The 16,974-nt window shown below is 38.2% G+C and overlaps 1 protein-coding gene across 1 annotated transcript in view; it reads left to right on the top strand.

Moving 5' to 3' along the window:
* Nucleotides 1-4,108: 4,108 nt before the first annotated feature.
* Nucleotides 4,109-16,974, top strand: part of SLC5A12 (solute carrier family 5 member 12) — a 51,563-nt gene continuing 38,697 nt past the window's right edge. Inside the window, exons 1-4 of the mRNA XM_004369726.1 lie at nt 4,109-4,470; nt 13,144-13,209; nt 14,329-14,380; nt 15,245-15,312. Coding sequence (XP_004369783.1) covers nt 4,123-4,470; nt 13,144-13,209; nt 14,329-14,380; nt 15,245-15,312 — 534 coding nt within the window. The 5' untranslated portion in view covers nt 4,109-4,122. The remainder of the gene's footprint in view (nt 4,471-13,143; nt 13,210-14,328; nt 14,381-15,244; nt 15,313-16,974) is intronic.

Here is a 16,974-nt window from a genome sequence, read left to right as displayed (position 1 = left end):
TCAAGTCTGACTCTTGGTGAAACCACATGTCATAGAGTAGAATGTAGAACTGCTCCATAGGGTATTCTTGGCTGTAATATTTATGGAAGCAGATCGCCAGGCCTTTTTTCAGCATACTGCTGGATGGGTTTGAATTGCCAACCTTTTAGGTTAGTAGCCAAGGGAAAACTGTTTGTACCACCTAAGGAACCTACCGAGCCTATTAATGATGACAGTTACAAACACAACTATTAGGCGAATGGGTAATTGGATAATAGGACCATGGAGCGGTGGGTATTGTGTACGGCAGATGTAGATATTTACAATCTAACAGGGTTTGGAGCCTTAAACTAAAGGGATAAAGAACAAATGGTGATATTTGAGACATCTACAAGAGCATGAAAGAAATACTGAATTTCTTCAGATCTCAGAGGCCCATTGCTCCCCTCCTCATGTTAATATTTCTGAAATGTAAATGTGCCTTTTAATTCATGTAGCCATTGAATATACTATTTCTCCTGAAAAATATTAATAAATTGATGTTGTGCCTTATAATCAGCATGAACCAGGCTTGAAACATGTCTTAATGGGAAAGAGAAAGAAAATTTGAGGACGTTGCATGCCACCAAGAGAAGAAAGGGTAAAAAGTTGGAAAAATAACTGGAAATTTATTTATAAATTGATGCTGTGCCTTATAATCAGTGAAATGTTGAAACCAAGGAATACTGCACAGTGAGAGACATGAAGCCTCCTTCACATCCCAGACATTAAACATTCTGCTTCCCCATTGCTTTGAAATCCTAGACTAATGGAAGCCATGTACTTTATGCTGTTTCTAGAGGAAGGTTAATCAAAAGGAGCAGTATTCATTGACTCTTCAGCTACAAGCTTCTGGTATTTAACCTTGGGACATCAGTGATATAATGATAGTGTTTTGTACAATATTCACCCTACTTGTACAAGTTGTTTACATGCCTTTTGGATTGAACATTAACACTTAGATGATGTTAATATTAAGATATGAAGTTGTCAAGTCTCTGAAAGTCAAAAAGATGTCTAATTTTCTGCTGAGACCACTACAAAGAAAACCTGTTATATAATTAGAATACCTCATGATAAAAATAATTAAAAGCCAAGGTTAGGTAAAAATATTAAAGACCTAGTTTTCCATTAACACTGATCATACGAACTCTGCAAAATTAAAAGAGAAATTTAAACAACAGGACACAGATAGTGTCTGACAGAGTCTTTGCATGTTTATTTGTAACTGAGAGCTTATTTCACCCGTCAGAGATTTCTCTGGCCTAATTAAAAATCCATAGAGTTAAGGAGGGAATGAAGACAGTATTCAGACTAAACAAATAAGCAAAGATTTATTCAGTATATAGGTGTTAAAAGCAAAATTAGAGTTTCCTCTGTTTAACTGGAAATGGTTCTGGCTTTGGACATTATGCCTAATTTTTGTTTTCCTTTTTTTTTTGCATTTTTTTGTTATTTCCTAAATTTGCTATAATGGATATTATTTGTTGAGCACTATGGGCCATGCCTTGTACCTCTGTCTTCAAGGAGGTGGCCAGCTACAATACCTGATCCACTCCTACAGACACACACATAGAGATTCCTTAAAAATAGGTGGGATAATTGCAGAGTACCAAGTGAGTAGAAAGTGAGTACCATTGGGGGCTGCTTCCTACATGAGCTGGGGAGGTGAAGGAGGTGAGCTAAGGAAGGATGCCCAAAGCAGAGGAGACTCGAACTAGATCTTACAGAATAGGTAGGTTTTGCAGAGGTAGAGATGGGCAAGACCTCTGAGGAGAAAGGTAAAACAACAAAACTGAGAGATTTCCCTCCAAAGGCTATTTGAGGGTATTTCAGAACAACAAACAGACAATCTGATGAGAGCAGAAAAAGGAATCTACAATTAGATTTTTACCTTCCTTCTCTCATTTGTCCTGGTCCTAACTCTAACTTAGTATCTGACTACAAGCATAGTAAACTAGTCAAAATGAAGGAGAGAAGGAGAAGATAAAGCTGAGGGCTACAAATTATTAATTACTGGTCAATCCATTTTCTGAGGCCTAGCATCAAGATGGAAGGGGCAGTGGCGGCTCAGTGGTAGAATTCTCACCTTCCCTGTGGGAGACCCACGTTCTATTCCTGGCCAATGCACCTCATGCACAGCCACCCCATCTGTCAGTGGAGGCTTATATGTTGCTGTTATGCTGAACAATCGGTTTTCCAGACTAAGATGGACCAAGAAGAAAGGCCTGGCAACCTGCTTTAGAAAATCAGCTAATAAAAACCCTGTAAATCACAAAGGTTTGGACCATAACTGATCGTGGGGATGGTACAGGACAGGGCAGCATTTTGTTCCTTTGTACATGGGATCACCATGAGTTGGGGGCCACTATAAGTCGGGAACTGAATCAGCAGCAGCTAATAACAACAACAGAGTCAAGAGAGAAACAGCTATTCTGTTCAGGAGTGCTCCCTCTAAGCACAAATAATTGTCAACAAGGTAAGTACTATTATCTTTCATTTTACAGCTCAGGAAAAAGAGGCTCAGGAAGTTCTAGACACTTAAATAATCATAATAAGCTTCTAAGTCCTTGTTATCTCTTTGCTCCAGATGAAAGGTTAAATGATTTGTCAAAGATATCATAGCTCACTCTTGGTTTTGAGCAAGTCAAGATTTGAGCAAAGGTCTCCTGACTCCTAGCTCTTTGCTCCTTTCCTTCCACACCCACTGCCTCAGGCAATTACAGGTATGCTCCTTCAACCCTCCTTTACTCAAAAGAAAGACATCTCTGAGGTTGTGTTTGTATTTTGCAGACTCTATTTCATTAATTAAAAATGTTGAGCTGGGGCCATCTAAGATACTTCTATTGCCCTCATTCTGTCCGGCGCAAAGGTGAATGAAGAAAACCAAAGACACAAGGAAAATTTAGTCCAAAGGACTAATGGACCACGTGAACCACAGCCTCCACCAGCCTGAGCCCAGAAGAACTAGATGGCTCTCCACCCACTGCCCTGACAAGGATCACAATACAGGGTCCCGGACAGAGTGGGAGAAAAATGAAGAACAAAATTCAAACTCACAAAAAATACCAGACTTACTGGTCTGACAGAGACTGGAGGAACCCCCGAGATTAGCCACGGACACTCTTCTAACTGAGAACTGAAGGCAATTCCAAAGTTCATTTTTCATCTAAAGATTAGACAGGCCTATAAAACAAAGAGCCGAGCCCTGGTGCAGTGGTTTACGGGTTTGACTGCTAATCAAAAGGTCAGCAGCTCGAATCCACTAGCTGCTCCTTGGAAATAGTATGGGGCAGTTCTACTCTGTCCTATAGGATCTCTATGAGTCAGAATCCACTGGATGGCAATGAGTTATACAACAAATAATAAAATATGTGAGGAACATGCTCCTTAGATCATTCAGAACAAAGTGAGCAACACCTGCCTAAAAGCAAAGACGAGAAGGCGGGAAAGGACAGACAGGAAAACTGGATGAATGGAAACGAGGAACCTAGGGTGGAAAGGGGGAAGAGTGCTGACATATTGCTAGAATTGCAACCGATGTCACAAAACAATTTGCATATAAATTTTTGAATGAGAAACTAATTTGCTCAGTAAACTTTCATCTAAAGCACAATAAAATAAAAATGCTGATCTGGTCAATTTGTATCACTTCCCTGTTTCTCAGTAATGTTTAACCTTAAGTTAAAAAAAAAAAAAAAAGAAAAAGCAAACAAAAAAACACTTGGGAGATAAAGTAGCATATCTGTCAAGTCCCTTCCACCCCCGGTAGTTATTAATTTCAGAACACATCTGAATTCCTTCTCTGTGGCAAGTGCTTCTGCAGAGGAAGAGACAGCTCTTGGCCAGAGTCAGACTTCAAGTTTTCATCTGTTGGTACCAAGACCACAGCCAGATTCTTCTTTGCTGTCAACTTTTAAGATCTTCCCTGAGTATAACTTGGTGTCTGAAGATAAAGACAAGTGCTTCTGGTCATTATTTTCTTCAAGAATTCATAGAGTATTCCCTCTCATCAAAGTATCCGCTATACTGAGCTTTGTTTTTAAAAACCTCTTTTCCTGAAGATCTGGTTGACATTAACACTCTGGTGCCATACTTCTCAATATGGAGGGCCCACAGGTGAAGAACTTTGCAATTTGGGATTATGTCATATTCGCGGCCCTCTTTGTCATTTCCTCTGGAATTGGAGTGTTCTTTGCCATTAAAGAGAGGAAGAAGGCATCTTCCAGGGAGTTCTTGGTGGGAGGAAGACAAATGAGCTTTGGCCCTGTGGCCTTGTCTCTGACAGCCAACTTCATGTCGGCTGTCACTGTCCTGGGGACCCCTTCCGATGTTTACCGCTTTGGGGCATCTTTCGTGCTCTTCTTCATTGCGTATACCTTTGTCATCATCTTCACATCAGAGCTTTTCCTGCCTGTGTTCTACAGATCTGGAATCACCAGCACTTACGAGGTAAAAGAAATGTTTTCTTCTCTATTTTGGGAAGAGTTGCTATTTTCTCTCTGCTTGAACTTTTTTTTGTTATTGTTGCTTTTCTTTCTAATAATCCATATCATCATTATGACAATACCTGGTAGTTGAAGAACACTTACTAATTTTTAGGGTAATTACATAACATGGAAAAGGCATTAAAAAATTATTAGAAAAAGCTTAGGCTTTCGATATGGAAACACCTGTTTCCCCATTTGTGGAATGCAAATAATAGTATTAATCCCACTGGCTATTTCGGTGATTAAATGTGAACCTGTATGCAAACAACTAATGCATTGCCTAACCTGCAGGAGGTTCTCAGGTAAAGAGAGCTGATGTTGTTATTTTAATTATTATTAGCATCACTGTTCTAAAAAGCAAGCAGAACATGTACTATAACCATTGTCATTTTCCAGCTAAGAAAACTGAGCTACAGATAAGTCATTTTGTTAAGACTGTATAGTGATCAAAGTCTACTGAGAACCCATTTTGTCTGTATCCCGATTTAGTATCCTTTTCAGGAGACAGTAGAGCAGAGCACTTTAATACATATTACTACCAGACTCTAATTTTTAATGGGCAGATGGTAAAATTTTGAAAAATTATGAAATATTTTAATGGGAAAGAATTGCAAATAACCATGGGAATTATTTTGATGAGAGGAAAAGGATGCAGTGGTGTTTTGACTTTGCAATAATTCTCCATAAAAACATCATCTTCAAAACTAAACTTGCTCATCCAATATTTAAGTGTGATCATAAATTGGTTTCTATGAAAAAGGTGTTTATTTTCTTTATGCAAATTCACCCCTACTAAGTCACAGCAGAAGACTCATTATGGGCCTATATATTTAAAAGTTCTATAAACTAAATGAGTGCAGAGGATTACTCTAGGCCTCAACAGCCTTTCAAGCAAATGTATGTTTTCTACACAGTCGTAAAACTTATGATTCCATAGAATATTAGATTCCAAATGTCCAATATCAAACCCTTCCATCCAAAGAAAAAGAAAGTAATCAGGGTTGAGTCATACAACAGCTACTAATGAAATCACCAGGAATATAGTCTCATGAGAAACTGACTTAGTTTATACTTATATTTAAAATATACACATATCCCATTGCTCATTAATGCTCCTGAAAATATAAATATGTTCTAGGTTTTGCCATTCAGCTATGAAGTTTGACTCCCAAAGACATTGCTGAGTTTTCGTTGTTGTTGTTGGAACCACCCAGTCAATCCTAAGAATTATGAGGATTAACAAATCCTTGATTTTTAAACCAATGAGTTTTGGAGTGGGTGGTATGCCACAATACTTAACTGACTTAGATGCCTTGATATGCAGTAGGATCTCGAGACTGGAAATATGCCATCTGTGCTACTTTATCACTCATCTGTCCCATGTCAAAGCATAGGGAATTGTTCCCACCCTCAAGTTATAAATTAGGCTCAGCTCATTTGCAATATCATGCATTCTCATTATCTCCACTCGGGCAGTTTTATAATTAGTCTCATCATGTTATCTCTACTTCAGTTAAGATTATTTCCTTCTTTCTCTTATCATATACTAATAAATTAAGTCTGTTATTATTTTCCCTTAACATTAGTTTATAGTTTTGTGTATACCTATAGTTCTGCTCTCTCACTTTTCTTGGGCTTCTTGAACTACTTATTTTTCCAAGCATTTTCATTATACTAATGTACAGGCTACTACTTCACTATGCCTTTTTGTACAGTGGTCCCCAACATTTATAGATTAATACTCTTTTGAAAAATTACTTTTATTTTAGTTCTCCTTCAAATTACAGTTACAGTACTGTCATAATATTTATATTTTTAAAATTAGATATGCAGGTCTAAAATATTACCATTGATTGTAATTTCAGCATAGTAAGTGGTGTTGCAAAATATTTGATGTAAAATGGCAATGTAGGCTCTGCTAAGGTCTGAACCAATGCTTTGAGAGCTTTTAGGTCATTGTAAGTATTGGATTTTACTCTAGGTGAGCTGGATTATTATAGGGTTTCGGCAGAGGAGTGACATAATGTGATTTGTACTTAAGAGTAAACTAAAATGTTGCTGGATGTTGACAATGATTTTGGGATTTTGACCGCTGAAGCAGGATGACTAGTTAGGAGACAATTGCAATGATCTGGGCACGAGGTGATGGTGTTAGTGTGGAAACAGAGGTGATGATGCAAGTGGTCAGATTCTGGACATATGTTGAAAGTGAGGACTAGGCACCAGGATTCTTTTATGAATTGGATGTGTGGAGTCAGACGAAGAGAAGCTCCATGTTATTCGAGCTTAAACTAACTTGAAAAATGGAGTTTTTACTTCCTGAGGTGGAAAATGGTGTGGCTGGTTCAGGTTTTGGGGCTATGAAAATAATCCAACATAATGATGATAAATGTTACCTCTGATATTCTTAAAAGTAGGCATGAAGCATGCAACTTTTCTGCTGAACTTCCATCTTTACTGGAGCAATAGCTAATATACAACCAAAGATGAACACTGGAATTCATTCTTTCTAATTTAGAATTACATAGTTGGGATAGTGTCTTTTGTTTCACAGGTAAACAGAGGTTAAGGTCAAAAAATGAGATGGTGACAAAGCTCAAAGTAGAATTCAAGGAGTTTGATTTGTGGTCCAGGTTTTTTTTTTTTTTTTTTTTCCCAAACACCTTTTTATCAATGTTTTTGCTCTTCAACAGCCTTGAGTCAATTTCTACTCATAGTGACCCAATGTGACAGAATAGAACTCCCCACAGGGTTTCTAAGCTGTAAGCTTTGCAGGAGCAGATCACCAGATCTTTCTTCAGCAGAGCTGCTGGGTGAATTCCAACTGCCAACCTTTCAGTTAGCAGCCAAACGCTTAACCGTTTCATCACCATGGCTCCTTTGTTCTTAATACTGTACTTTCACTCTAAAACAACAACAACAACAAAGCCTGTTGCCGTCTAATGGATTCTGACTTATGATAACCTCATGTGTAACAGAGTAGAACTGCACCATAGGGTTTTCTTGGCTGTAATCTTTACAGAAGCAGATCTCCAGGCCTTTCTCCTGTGAAGCCATTGGATGGGTTCAAACCACCAACCTTTAGGTTAGCAGCCAATCGTAAATTGCTTGCACCGCCCAGGACCTACTATCTTCCTAGATGAATTGTTTGAATTTAGTAGAACTAAACTAAGTAAAAACCATTGACTTTTTCCAGACTCCCGTAGCAATCTCTTCACTGCTTTTCCATTTTTTCAGGAACAGTTCCCCCTTTGCTCTCCCAGACCCCATGTACTGCTCAGCCCCAAAGCCAGTACTGCATACTTTGTTTTTTGTTACAACAGTTCACTCTGGTGCCAGTTTTGTATCAGTTACCTATTGCTGTGTATCATACCACTCGAAAATAAATTTCTTAAGGCAACAATTTTATTTTCTCACAGTTATGTGGATCAACCACATGGGGTGGGCTCAGCTGGGCCCAGAAAGACAGTAAGGCTCTTCTACTGGTCTCACTTGGAGTTATCTAGTGACTCATTGGTCTGGGGGTCCTCTTATGAGACAGCTTGTGCATGTTAAATTTGTTCTCATCTTCCAGTAGCCTATCCTCGTTTCTCTATGTTATGGGAAAAGAGTTCCTATTGTCAAGAGGACATGTCTAATTACACAAGCATTTTTCAAGTCTCTACTTGTATCATATTTGCTAGAAATATTACTATCTTAAGTTGGGTTCCCCTAGAAGCAGATCCTGAGACAGACTTAAATGAAAATCATTTTAGGGGGCAAGTGATTGCAGTAAGCACTGGTAGGTGAGTGGCAAAGTAAGACATGGGAGGAAAGGAAGCCAATGAAAGGTGCATTTTCTAGCTATATACTACCGTGAGCAACTGGAGTTCAATCCCACTGGGGAACTGTGGGAGACAGTGTAGAGCATGTTTCAAAGTTGTCCTCCCAAACAGGCCTAGAAGCCGGGGTATTTTTTGTCCATCTTCATTTAGTCATTGGTTAAAGGCCAATGATAACACATCACAGGACATCTGGCTTGCTCTGTGCAAGGGCTGAGATAAAGCTCTCGAGAAGATAATCACAGGTACAGTAAGATACCATCAACATGTACTGGAACAGTGAGTGCTGATAAGCTGTAACTACTTAGTTGTAAGTGACTATTACATACAGTGATTACTACAATCACTAACATCCCACTATATTCCAGGCCTGATGCTTGGTATTAACATACACTATGCTATTTGATCCTTGTAAGATTCCATTCATTTTAGAAAGAGAAAAATCAAGGCTTACTGCAGTAAATATCTTTCCAAGGGCGTGTGATGTGAACCTAAGTTGTCCTCATCACAAAAGTTTTGCATTGTTTTCTATCATATAATACCTGAGACTTGTAGGTCCTCAAAGACTTCTGTACTTCTGTAACAATAACTTTCTTAAACCTCAAACCCTAAGTCACACTCCCACAGGCCTATAACCTGGCTTCAGTCTATTGAATATATGAAGAAAGAGGGTCAGAAAATAAAGTGGTTCTTTACATGGAGGAGGTGGGAGAAAGGCTGAGCAGGGTGAGATGGGAAATGTGGATTAGTATAAAATTGAATCACAATTCTACCAAGAGGAGTTCCTTGTACGGTTTCAAAGAAGTACCTATCTTAAGCCATGGAGCAACACTTATGTGTAGTTTCCAGGAAAAGGACAAATCAGTACTTAATCTCTAATTTAATAAAAATGATTTTTCTGAAATTCAGACAGAAAATATTTACCACTAACAAAAAGTCTATTAGAAGTCAAATCTTCAAGTCATTTGCTACTTTTTACAAGGCAAAAGTCGTTTGGTTCATACAATACATATTTATCATGCACTGGAAAATACATGCTAGTGTCTTCTAAAATACTTAAGAAAACCTTTCCTGACCTCTGACAGTAAGTCAGATCCTGCTATTTAGTATGTTCACGGTTCCCTGTAGCTCTTCTTCTTAGTACAATAACAATGGTGACTTTCTTTTTATTACAATAAGTATTTATTGATGTTGACCATCTTTAATCTGTAATATTGTCTAGAGTATAGACTATCTCATATTAGCTTATCATGTGTCAGATTGCAATATGGAAGGCAGGTAATAAATATTTGCTGAATGAATAAATAAATAAATTGGCTGAGAAAATAAATAAAACCAATGAGGAAGATGAAAATGAATAGAAATACTGTTTACCTGTTTCAGGGAAGGTAAATACGATAGGCTGAAACATGCCTCTTCCCTCATCAAGGGTATCCATCTCCTAAACTCTGGAGCCTGAGAATGCTAACTTAGATGGCAAAAATAAAATAAAATTATTTTTATAAAAAAGACTTTGCCACTGTGATTCGGTTAAGGCTCCTGAGATGTGGTGATTATCCTTGATTATCCAGGAGACCCCTAAATATAATTACATGTATCAGTATAAGAGGGAGGTGAATGGAGAAGGTAATGTGACCAGAGAAGCAGAGATTGGGGTGACGAAGCCAGAAGCTAAGACATGCTGGCAGCCCACTGTTGGTGGGAGTATAAAATGGTACAACCACTTTGGAAATTGATTTGGCACTTCCTTAAAAAGCTAGAAATAGAAGTACCATATGATCCAGTTATCCCGCTTCTTGGAATATATCCTAGAGAAATAAGAGCCGTCACACGAATAGATATATGCACACCCATGTTCATTGCAGCACTGTTTACAATAGCAAAAAGATGGAAACAACCTAGGTGCCCATCAGTGGAAGAGTGGATAAACAAATTATGGTATATCCCCACAATGGAATACTACGCAATGATAAAGAACAATGATGAAGCCATGAAACATCTTATAACATGGAGGAATCTGAAGGGCATTATGCTGAGTGAATTTAGTCAGTCACAAAAGGACAAATATTGTATAATACCACTATTATAAGAACTCAAGAAAAGGTTTAAACACAGAAGGAAACATTCTTTGATGGTTACAAGGGTGAGGAGGGAGAATGAGGGTTATTTACTACTAGATAGTAGATAAGAATTATCTTAGGTGACGGGAAGGACAGCACACACTACAGGGGAAGTCAGCACAACAGGACTAAACCAAATCTAAGAAGTTTCCTCAATACAATCAAACACTTTTAGGGACAGAGTAGCAGGGATAGGGGTCAGGGACCATGCTTTCAGGGGACATTTAGGTCAGTTTGCATAACAAAGTTTATTTTGGAAATGTTCTGCACCCTACTTTGGTGAGTGGTGTCTGGGTTCTTAAAAGCTTGCAAGTGGCCATCTAAGATGCATCAGTTGGTCCCAACCACCTGGAGTAAAGGAGAATGAAGAACACCAAAGACACAGGGAAAGTATTAGCCCAAGAAGCAGAAAGGGGCACATAAACCAGAAACTTCATCAGCCTGAGACCAGAAGAACTAGATGGTACCTGGCTACCACCAGTGACAGCCCTGACAGGGAACAAAACAGAGAGTCCCTGATGGAGCAGGAGAAAGGTGGGGTGCAGAACTCAAATTCTAGTAAGAACACCAGACTAAATGGTCTGACTGAGACTGTAGGAACCCTGGAAAGCATGGCCCCCGGATTCTCTATCAGCCCAGAACTAAAACAATTTCTGAGGTCAGCTCTTCAGACAGGGATTGAACTGTTCTGTGGGACATAAAGTGATATTTGTGAGGAGCGTGCCTCTTAGTCCAAGTAGATACAAGAGACTAAATGGACAGCTTCTGTCCGGAGGTGAGATGGGAAGGCAGAGAGGGTTAGGAGCTGGTTGAATGGTCTTGGGGAATCAGGGGTGGAAATGCGGAGTGTGCTGTCACACTATGGGAGAGCAATTAGGGTCACATAACAATGTATGTATAAATTTTTGTATGGGAGACTAACTTGAAATGTAAATTTCATTTAAAACACAACAATAAACAAAAAAAAAGATCACATTCAGAATGAAAAAAAAAAGAAATGCTGGCAGCCACCAGAAGCTGGAAGAGGCAAGAAACAGATTGTTGTCTTGAACTTCCAGAGAGAGCGTGGCCCTGCCTTTGCCTTGGTTTCGACCCAGTGAAATTGATTTTGCAAGTCTCACTTTAGAACTGCAAGAAGATAAATTTCTGTTGTTTTAAGTCACCAAGTTGGTGGCAATTTTTTAGAGTAGCCCTAGAAAATGAATACAGTAATATATACAAATCCAACACAAAAATATAAGAAAGCAGACGTTAGAGTATATGAACGAGGTTTAATGTAAGTGCCAAAGAGCTCAGAGGAGAAAGGATTACTATTGGCAATTGGGTCGTCCTTCTTGAGAGATTACTAAGAATTTTTAAAATTTTGGGCTCTGTCCCATTGAAACTTTTATCTAATAAACAAAGAAAAGGTCTGAAAAGTGCAAAACATGTTGGTTGAACAGTAATAGTAATTTTTGTTTGGAGAATAAATTATGTGAGGGTGGTTATTGTGGTTGTAAGCTGCCATCAAGTTGCCTCCAATTCATGGTGATCTTACATATAACAGAATGAAATGTTGCTCTTCCTTCTTTATGATCGCTGGCATGTTTGCATCTTTAAGTGCTATATTGGACAGGGTTCTGTTGTGATCCATAAGGTTTTCATTGGTTGAATTTCCAAAGATCACCAGGCCTTTCTTCTTAGTCTGCCTTAGTCTGGAAGCTCTGCTGAAACCTGTCCACCATGGGTGACCCTGCTGGTATTTGAAATACTGGTGGTATAGCTTCTAGCATCATAGCAACATGCAAGCTACCACAGTACCACAAACTGGCAGACAGGGTAGTGGTGTGATTTAAGCTTGGAAGGGTGTGAGTCAGGCAAAACAGGATTTAGAATATCAAGCCAAGGAATGTGCACTTCATTTTGCTGACAACAGAAATCATTAAAGATGTTGAGCAAAAGGCTGACATGTCCAGAGCTCTGCTTTAGGAAAATCAGTGTGACAGATGTGTGGATGAGAATGGAGTGGGCAAGGGTTGGAATTAGAAATAAAAGTTAGGGAGAGACTGCAGTAATTCAGGAAACAGGAAATGAAGGTCCAAGCTAAAATTGAGGGAATGGGGATAAAAAGAAAACAATGGTTTCAGTGTGTCCAGTGGGAAGACCCCTGGGCAGAAAATCTGAAGCCCTAGGTTTTTATTCAAGCAACCTATCTATTTTCTCTGACCATCATGAGTAGCTTGAATAAGAATTGAGCTTTAATAAACCTTTCCCTTTTAAAAATCTATGCTTTTTTTTTTTTTTTTTTTTTTTAATTCTACTGCTTCCAAGGCTAAAACAAAACAAAACAAAAATCAAACCAGGTGCCGTTGAGTCAAGTCCCATTCATGGCAACACGGTGCGTTGCAGAGTGGAACTGCTCTGTAGGGTTTTCAAGGCTGTGAACTTTCAGAAGCAGATTGCCAGGCCTTTCTACTAAGGCACCTCTGGGTAGGTTTGAATCACCAAACTTTTGGTTAGTAGTCGTACACTTAACCATTTGCACTACGCAAAGGCTCCCTTCTAAGGATATGTAGCATAAAATCGTAGCATAAAATCACATTATAAGTCCTAAGTACTAACCTCAGAGGAATACCAAGAAAAAGAGGACTTTCTTAGTAGCTCTTATCTAAAGCTCACTGACTCTTTGCATGTTCTTCTCTCTGTTTTCTCTAGTACTTACAACTGCGATTCAACAAACCAGTTCGCTATGCAGCCACAGTCATCTACATTGTGCAGACGGTAAGGGGTCAGGGCTACTGCAGATGTGGAAAGGGTGGGGTTACAGGATACAGCTTTGTTCTTTTTCTTTTTTGAGGGGGCCAATATTCCCTTGAACTCCATTGAAGGGAACTACTTTCTTCCAAGGATACCACTTTCAAGATACGTAATTACACTGATAATAGCCAACAAACGTATATCACGGTATATCATAAGCCATAAAAAAAAAAATCTTAAAATGTATTTTAAACTCTTATTTGATGTATACAGTCTGCCTTGGAGATGGAATGGTCTAGTAACTGTTTTGTTTGTTTGTCTTTTGTTTGTTTGTTTGTTTTATTCTAGTTTACTGTGGTCAACCAGAAATACCCATTTTGCTGAAAATCATTTTAAGACAACATTTTCAAGCCAATATTCCCATTTCCTTCTTATGGACTCTTCTCCTACCTCACAGGTTCAGGGAGGCTTTTTCTTCCCCAAGTTTACCTGTGGGGCACCATTGGTGTGTCTCCCACTAATCACCAAGTGTTTTCTGCTAGAAGATAACCTTCATTTCTATTCTCAGTCAAAACTCCCACTCACTGACTGAATGAATGATTTAGGTGAGGGAGTGGAGGAAAGCAATCCTCCTTGACATGCCCACAGATTCTTGCCAATTAAAACCCTCACATCTGTATCTAACTGATGAGATTCACTTACAATAAAATGGGAACTGAACCCATTACCATTAGTGTAGATGTTGCAGTTCTGGGAGTTGGTGTTACTTGGTAAATCTACTCATAAAGTAGAGATCCTACTGAAGCACGCATTTATGGGAGGACTGGGTAGAGAGAGGCTGAATCAAATAGTTAAATTGAAGCCTATTTTTGTATCCTTTAGAAATATACTAACTCTAGCCATAAGTCTCAAAATTGACAGCAGTCTTAAATATCTAATTCTCTTCTCCCAAATAAAGCTTACATCCCCTCTACAAACTAGCTACTGTGGTCAACAACTTCAGAATTAGAGTGGATGTGAATGAAATGTTTGGTGAACAAACTGAAGGAAATGCAACTCTACGGTCAATAAAGAACTTTCCAGGCAGCTTTCCTTTCCGTGTTGCCCTTTTCACTGTTCACCGTTTTCCCGTTTCTCCCACAGATTTTTTATACAGGAGTGGTGGTGTACGCTCCTGCTCTGGCGCTCAATCAAGGTGAGTATAGACACCGCTTTGGGCACATTCCCCCTTTTTCATGCCAGAGTTCTTACCTTGGGGACATACACATAAAATGCATCTCTGGGGAGAGCTTCCTATGGTTAAGTGCTTTGCATTACTGTAGTAGTATCTACATTAAGCTCTGAAAATTGATTGAACATTGGAAACAATGCAAACAATTAGTTAATTTTCCCTCTACGTGATTGTAAAGCCTTATTTTATGATTTTTATTTGTTCTTTAATCACTGAAATGATGACATTGTAGCGTGTATATGCATAACCAAAAATAAGACCATCTAGAATACATAGTTCTTGCTCAGTGATTTCATGAAGGAGATAATCTGAGTACAAGATTGAAACATGCTTGTAAGAATTACTTTAAGATTGACAGTTGACCCTTTCAAGAGGATAGAATCCTAGAAACAAAAAGGAAAGGGAAAAAAATTGAAAATAAATTTACAATGATAACCATAATAAAGAAACATTGATCTTCATTTAACAGGACTATGTGCTTAAATTGAGAAATGTTAATTCACGGAAGATCTTTAGGTAGTTTCAAAGTACTGGGACTAACTTTACTAAAACGAGAACAGTTACAACTAAGACTGGAATCTCAGTAGGACAATTTGGTTTTCAACATTATGAAATGTATGGACTGGTTTGGGGTATGATGATGTAATGAAATAATCTTTATCAGGGATGAGAACATTTAAGGGGTAAAAACTTTAATTTGATTTCCTTTTTGCCCACAGAGAACTTTGACCAAAAAAAAAAAAAAAATTGTAACTTTTTCCCCCATAAAGCTTGCTTTTTTACTTTCCTCAGAGAAGCTCATTTTAATATATTTTTCTCCTTTCATAGTGACTGGGTTTAATCTCTGGGGCTCTGTGTTTGCAACAGGAATTGTTTGCACATTCTACTGTACCCTGGTATGTATCTAGCTATGAAAAACTACTTAGCTCTTCCTCCTAATATGGGATAAGGGCAAATCTACAACAACAGAGCATCTAATTATAGCAGAAATTGCTATTTCAAAATTATTTAGAGCCATGTCAGCTTGAATCTCATAGTGTTCCTAAGGAAGGTGCTGTTGTTTTTGTTTAAAATTATTTTTAGTATCAACCGTTAATAGAATTTGGGATCAGAGATCACTCAAGAAAGGCAAGGCTAAGAAAAAAGAAATTAATGAAAGAAATATCTTCTTCATTAGAGAATAAGTGACCTGATAGGATTTCTAAACAAAAAAAGAAAAGTTGCTCATTAATGGTGGTTATAAATCATAGGTAGCATTTATATTTCACTGTCTACTGGTTAAGAAATATAGGGTTGTATATGTGTGCAAGCATGGCCACTATTTTATAAATTTGAGAATTCTAGTTTATTTTCGTCTGTTATTTATGGATAATCCTGGATTACATTTACTATTTTCCTTTATACATGCTCAGTTTTCAACCAGTGAGCCTGGGTGGTATTGGCAACATATTTATATAATAGCTACAATCAGTTTAGTTCAACAAACATTCATCGAGCACCTATTATTTGCTAGGCCCTGAAACTGGAATATTTATTCTTCTGAGTCATTGGCACCATGTGCGGACTATAAGTAACAAGTTAAGTATGGGGTAATGCTTCTCAGACAATTGGACTCTCTTTCCTCCTCCACAGAGAAAAATAAAGCAATTAATATTTCATATAGCAGACCATCCACGTATTTTGGCGCTATGTGTGTATCATATACTCTTTTAAACATATACTATAGAGTTAAAAATCTCCTTACTTATCTTTATTGCACTTGCATATTTCACCATTTCTTTGTACAGCAGTTTTATCTTCGTTATTTTCCCCAATTCATTCTTATTCCACAGTTCTCTTGCAGGAACACACCTCCTCCCACACAGGTTAAAAAATAGCTCCTGCTCCTTCCACCTCTGGCAAAGTCTGACTGATTAGTTGCTCCAAAGTACCTGCCCATAAAAGATCAATTAGATCCTAAATATAACAACTTTTTGATGCATTACTGGACTTGCAAAAGATACCATAGATCTACAAGGAAATCCTCCCTCAAAATAAAGTTACAAAATAATATACATAGCAAAAGACTTTTAAAAAATGCAAATTATTAAGGGCAGCATTTGGAAAGAGTGAGTGGTAGGTAGACAGGAAGGATGGGGTTGTCCTGAGGGCAGGTACTGATAGTAGAACTATCACTGGGGTATTAAACCTTGGCCAGTGGCAATGCACTGTGAACTGAGCCTTGAACTCCCACATTAAGCTGGGATGATTGAAAGGAGCTGAACTTCACGCAGGGTATAGGATGCAAATTCTCTTTGACGAAGACTCCGATCTAGGACTATAAGATTCCTATACATTAAGATGTAGTAATAATATAATAAATGCTCACCTAGTTGTGTGAAGTAAGAAGCCACCATGAGTGAGGATCAGCAAAAAAGCAAATAAGATATTTATTTATTTATTTATTATTGTACTTTAGATGAAGGTTTACAGAACAAACTACTTTCTCATTAAACAGTTAGTACACATATTGTTTTATGACATTGGTTAACAACCCCACAACATGTCAACACTCTCCC

Source organism: Trichechus manatus, unplaced genomic scaffold (assembly GCF_000243295.1).
Source record: "Trichechus manatus latirostris isolate Lorelei unplaced genomic scaffold, TriManLat1.0 scaffold00006, whole genome shotgun sequence".
NCBI classification, from domain to species: domain Eukaryota; kingdom Metazoa; phylum Chordata; class Mammalia; order Sirenia; family Trichechidae; genus Trichechus; species Trichechus manatus.
The sequence above is the reverse complement of the archived record's forward strand: the minus strand, read 5'-3'. Positions and strand labels throughout refer to the sequence as shown.